The 6,000-nt window shown below is 42.5% G+C and overlaps 1 protein-coding gene across 1 annotated transcript; it reads left to right on the forward strand.

The window, feature by feature from the left end:
- Positions 1 to 5,002: 5,002 nt before the first annotated feature.
- LOC122733287 (RNA polymerase II subunit A C-terminal domain phosphatase SSU72-like) lies at positions 5,003 to 5,587 on the forward strand. Its single transcript, XM_043973569.1, has one exon. It carries the CDS (start codon positions 5,003 to 5,005, stop codon positions 5,585 to 5,587), a length of 585 nt encoding a protein of 194 aa, XP_043829504.1.
- The last annotated feature ends 413 nt before the right edge of the window (positions 5,588 to 6,000 follow it).

The following is a 6,000-nucleotide window of genomic DNA, read 5'->3' on the forward strand; positions in this document are numbered from 1 at the left end:
ACTGTATTAGGAATTTTGTACAAGAAAACTTGATTAAAAGAAAAAAATGAAAGTGAAAAATAGCATGCTTCAGTCTGTGTTCCATCAATATTGGTTCTTTCTTTGGAGGTGGATAGTCTACTTCATCAATAGTTCTTTGGGATTGTCTTGGATCGTTGCATTGTTGAGAATGGTCAAGTCATTCACAGTTCTTCATCCAACAATATTGCTGTTTCTGTGAACAATGTTCTCCTGGTTCTGCTCACTTCACTATACACCATCTGGTATTATTTTTTATCATGAAAACCACTGTTTAAGTGGATAAAATTCAACTCAGGCAAAAAAAAATTTGTTAAGCACAGAAGTAAATACAGGGTAATTCAGAGGAAGGAGAGAGCACAAGAGCTGGAGGAAGAAGGGGAGGATGAGGAAAGGCTTCATTCAGGGTAGCAGTGGTACCTGACAGGAGCCTTGAAGAACAGAGATGAGGAGGAAGTGCATTCCAGGCATGGGAGATGGCTTGTACAAATGGGCTGTGCCAGTAACTGTTTCAGTGGTTATGTTTATCTGCAATATCCGAGAACATCACTGAACCTCTACCTGCCTCAGTTTCCATATCTGTAAAATGGGGTTAATAATACCACAGGGTCGTTGTGAATATAAAATTCTAGATGGTGATGATGATGATTACTGGAGAAACCTGCATTCAGGTAAGCAGGTTAGTGAGGTAGAAAGAACACTAGGTCTTGAGTGAGAACAAAATACCCATCCTGCTGCTTTAATCTGTGTGTCAAACCCCTTTAGTAGGGAGTGGAATGGTGCCAGAGAGCTGTGGGCAAGAAGATGATTTCTTTTGGCTTTCTTTTTTTTTGTGAGGCAATGCCACCTAGGAGGCATGGTGAAGGCGATTTTTTTTCTCTTCAGGAGACAAGTAACCCAAGGATTAAGGACGAAATGCACACACACACACACACACACACACACACCAATGTAAATTTAAACAGATAAAAACAGAGAGTGACTATTATCACTACAATCAATCAATTAAGCAACATTCATTAAGCCTCTACTATGTGTCAGTAAGTGCTAAGAATACAAAGAAAAGCCAAAACATTGTGTCTGTCCTCAAGCTCACATTCCCCATGGAAGACAACCTATAAGTAACTATACAAAGTAAGTGGGATGTAACATTTGAGGGCAAGAGAGTAGCAAATAAGGGCACTAGGAACTCCTGAAGAAAGTGACTTTTGAACTGAATCTTGAAGGAAGCCAGGGAGGGAAAGCATCCAGGGAGGGACAACAAACAGCCAGTGCAAAGACATGGAGTTAGGAGATGAAGCATCAAGTGTGAGGAGCAGCAGGTGGCTTAGTATGACTAGACCATAGGGGGCTTGGAAGGGAATAAAATGTTGACATTGAAAAGACAGAAATGAGATAGATTATGAAGAACTTTAAATGTCAGAGAGGAGTTTGTACATATTTACTTCTAGAGGTGATAGGGAGCCATTGAAGTTTATCGAGTGGAGGTGAACAGCAGAGACATGACGTGATCATACTGATTCTTTAGGAAAATATCTTTATATTTTGGTTTGTTTTTTATTTATTTATTTTGGGGTGGGGGAGGCAATCAGCATTAAGTGACTTGCCCAGGGTCACACAGCTAGTAAGTGTCTAAGGCCAGATTTTAACTCAGTCACTTTATTTTTTTATGTCAGAAAATTTTATTTTTCATTCACTAGAACTAGACTTTTCGAATGTACAATCAGATTTAGGCACCCAACTCCAACCACCCCACAAAAAGAGATAAATAAAAAAAAATAAATACTTTGTAGATAGCATCCCTTCATAACCAATTCCCACCTGTGCCCTCTGTCTAAATTTATTCCTTTTATCTGCCCTAATACTGAGAAAGTTCTTATGAGTTAGACATATCAGATTCCCATGTAGGAATGTAAACAGTTTAACCTTTTAACATCCCTCATGATTTCTTCTTCCTGTTTACCTTTTTATGGTTCTCTAGGGTCTTACATTTGAAAGTCAAATTTTCCATTCAGTTCAGGTCTTTTCATCAGAATACCTGAAAGTCCTCTTTTTCATTGAAGTACTATTTTTCCCCTGAAAGATTATAATCAGTTTTGCTGGGTAGGTGATTCTTGGTTGTAATCCCAATTCTTTTGCCCTCCAAAATACCATATCCTATGCCCTCCAATCCTTTAATTTAGAAGCTGCTAGATCTTGTGTTATCCTGAGTGTGGCTCTGTAGTACTTGAATTATTTTTTTTTGTGGGGCAATGGGGGTTAAATGACTTGCCCAGGGTCACACAGCCAGTGTCAAGTGTCTGAGGCCGGATTTGAACTCAGGTACTCCTGAATCCAGGGCCAGTGCTTTATCCACTGTGCCACCTAGCCGCCCCCTTGAATTATTTCTTTCTGGCTGCTTGCAATACTTTCTTCTTGACCTGAGAGCTCTGGAATTTGGCTATAATGTTCCTAGAAGTTTTCATTTTGGTATCTCTTTCAGGCGGTGATTGGTGGATTCTTTAAATTTCTATTTTACCTTCTGTTTCTAGAATATCAGGGTAATTTTCCCTGATAATCTCTTGGAAGAGGATATCTAAGCTCTTTCCTTGATCATGGTTTTCAGGTAGTCCAATAATTTTCGAATTATCTCTCCTGGGTCTATTTTCCAGGTCAGCTGTTTTTCCAAGAAGATATTTCACATTGCCCTCTATTTTTTATTAATTTTGATTTGCTTTATTGTGTCTTGTTTTCTCATAAAGTCACTAGCTTCCATTTGTTCAATCATAGTTCTTAGGCAATTATTTTCTTCAGAGATCTTTTCCATTTGGCTTTTCAAACTGTTGATTTTTTTCTCATGATTTTCCTGCATCACTCTCATTTTTTCCTCTACCTCTCTAACTTTATCTTCAAAGTCCTTTTTGAGTGCCTCTATGGCCTGAAACCAATTCATATTTTTCTTGGAAGCTTTGGATGTAGGAGCCCTGACATTGCTATCCTCTTCTGACGGTGCACCTGGATTTTCCTTGTCACTAAAGAAACTTTCTATGGTCTGCATCTTTCTCTATCTGCTCATCTTGCCCATCTATTACTTGACCTTTTTTTTTTTTGGCGGGGCAATGGGGGTTAAGTGACTTGCCCAGGGTCACACAGCCAGTAAGTGTCAAGTGTCTGAGGTCGGATTTGAACTCAGGAACTCCTGAATCCAGGGCCGGTGCTTTATCCACTGCGCCACCTAGCCGCCCCCCTATTACTTGACTTTTAATTCCTTCTTAACATGGGGCACTGCTTCCAGGCTGCAGTGTCCCAACTTCAGGGGGTCTAAGGTGGTATGATTTAAGGAAGGGCAGGTTCTTTACTCACCTGGCCTGTTCTCTGGTGCACCTATCTCCTGATGTTGTGAGAATAAAATGACATCATGATTGTCAAGTGCTCATCAGAATGCCTGGCACATATTAAACTCTATATATATGTCAGTTGTGGTTATTATTATTAGATATCACAATAACTTCTCAATGACCCTCCACTCTTGCATAGTTTGTTTTTTTGGACCAGATTTGTGATTCCATGGGTTGGTTTAGGGAAGTTGGGATGAGGAAACTCCCTCTCCTGATGAAGACTGGCATCTGCTCTGCAAATTATAGTCTGAAAGAATTGTGGGGCAGGTAGGTGGTACAGTGGATAAAGTATCACCCCTGGATTCAGGAGGACCTGAGTTCAAATCCAGCCTCAGACACTTGATGCTTACTAGCAGTGTGACCCTGGTCAAGTCACTTAACACTCATTGCCCCACAAAACAACAACAACAACAATGAACTGCCTGGAGTTCTGTGAAGCTGTCACCTGTTCAGGGTCACATAGCATATGTCAGATATGGGACTTGAGCCCTGATAATCCTGATTCTGAAACCAGCCCTCTATCCACTATGACAGGGCTTCCTTTCCACTACAATGAGGTTAAGAAAAGCCAAGTGTGACACATCAGCCATACTTTTTTTTTTCACGTTATCCTTGTTTTAATGACCTTTAAATCTTGCTTTCCATGCAGCAAATTAACAAGAAATTCTCCTGTGCTAAATACTTAATGTACTTCTTTTTTCCTTGTAATAAACATTTTTATTTACAGTTTTGAGTTCCAGTTTTTATCCTTCTTTCCCTCCCTCCCCTCCCCTCCCCCCTTGGTGAGGTGGTAAGCAAGCACATATGTGTTATACACGTGCAATCATGTATATCAACCATACTTGATAAGGAACCCCTCATTCCTCTGCCACCTCTCTGCTGAGAGTAGAAAAGATATGTTTCACTAATAGTCTTCTGGAGGTCAATATGTCAGTCAATCAACAATTTTTGGGGGGAGAGGAGGCAACTGGGTTTAATTAAGTGATTTGCCCAGGGTCACACAGCTACTAAGTATCTAAGGCTGGATTTGAACTCAGGTCCTCCTGAATCCAGAGCCAGTGCTTTATCCACTGCAGCACTTAGCTGCCCCAACAAATATTATTAAGTGCCTACTATGTGCATGGTACTATGCTGTGTACTGAGGACACAACGACCAAAAGGAAACATTCTGTGCTCTCAAGGAGGGCATTTTATTGGGGGAGGTGCCAAATACACACAGAAGAATGGGCAACAAATACAAGGTCATTTGGGGGGCAGAGGATCAGGGGGGATCAGGAAAGGCAAGGAGATGTTGCTTGTACTGAGCCTTGAAGGAAAAGTCGGATTAAGTTACTTGGGAATGGTTACAAAGGGTTCATGTAGAGGCCAACAACCACGGTCCTCCTCATGACCTCCTCACCTTGTTCATTACGTGCTGCGTGCCTCCCGCTCACTGGGCATTTGGCGCCCTTTCGCTAGATGACGCTTGGGTGGGGCAGCAGCCATTTTGCTCGCGCACCAAGCTGAGGTGGTTGCTGTCCGACGGCCACCTGTAACTAGGGTGAGAAGAGACGCTCGAGGCCTCTGCCGTCGTCGGTGCCCCTCTTGCTTGTGCTGCCACCGCCATTATGCCGGGGTTGCCTCTTCGAGTGGCTGTGGTCTGTTCGAGTAACCAGAACCGGAGCATGGAGGCCCACAGCATCCTCCGTAAGCGGGGCTTCTATGTTAGATCCTTTGGGACCGGGAGTCGCGTCAAACTCCCAGGGCCCGCACCTGACAAGCCCAATATCTATGATTTCCAGACAACCTATGATCAGATCTACAAAGATCTTATTAAGAAAGATGAAAAACTCTATACGCAGAATGGGATCTTGCATATGCTGGACAGAAATAAGAGAATTAAGCCCCGCCCGGAGAGATTCCAGAATTGTCAGGATTTATTTGACCTGATCCTGACCTGTGATGAGAAAGTCTATGACCAGGTGGTGGAGTACTTGAATTCCAGAGAGCAGGAGACCTTCCAGCCCGTTCACGTGATTAATGTGGACATTGAGGATGACCAAGAAGAAGCGATTCTGGGAGCCTTTCTCATCTGTGAGCTGTGCCAGTGTCTGCAACACGCAGAAGACATGGAGAACGAGATGGATGAGCTGCTACAGGAGTTGGAGGAGAAGAAGAGCAAGGTTTTCCTGCACACCGTCTGCTTTTACTGACACCCCGTGTTGGTTGCCCAGTTATTCGTCGAAGGAAGCAGGTAGGTCACATTTTCTGACTATTTCCCTACCTTGCACCCCCCCTTCCCCCCTCCCCCCTCCTCCCCTCCTCCCCTCCCCTCCCCTCCCCACCCTCCCCCTCCCCCCTCCCCCCCCCCATCTGCCTGTCATGAATGCTGTTTTCCTTAATGGTGTTTGTTTTTCCTTTCAGGTGTTTTGCCAGAAGGAGGCACTGTTACCCAAATCAATTGTACATAGAAAACAAGAAGAGAAAACTACGTAAAGCCCAAATGAAGAAAATTTATTTTTTTTCCTATCCCACTTTTTCTTATTATAAGTGGGATATAAAGTTTAAGGAAGATTTTTTTTTCATTTAATAAAAATATTTATATTGGATTTTTCCAGTGTATTCG

This window comes from Dromiciops gliroides, chromosome X (genome assembly GCF_019393635.1).
Source record: "Dromiciops gliroides isolate mDroGli1 chromosome X, mDroGli1.pri, whole genome shotgun sequence".
Lineage (NCBI taxonomy): Eukaryota > Metazoa > Chordata > Mammalia > Microbiotheria > Microbiotheriidae > Dromiciops > Dromiciops gliroides.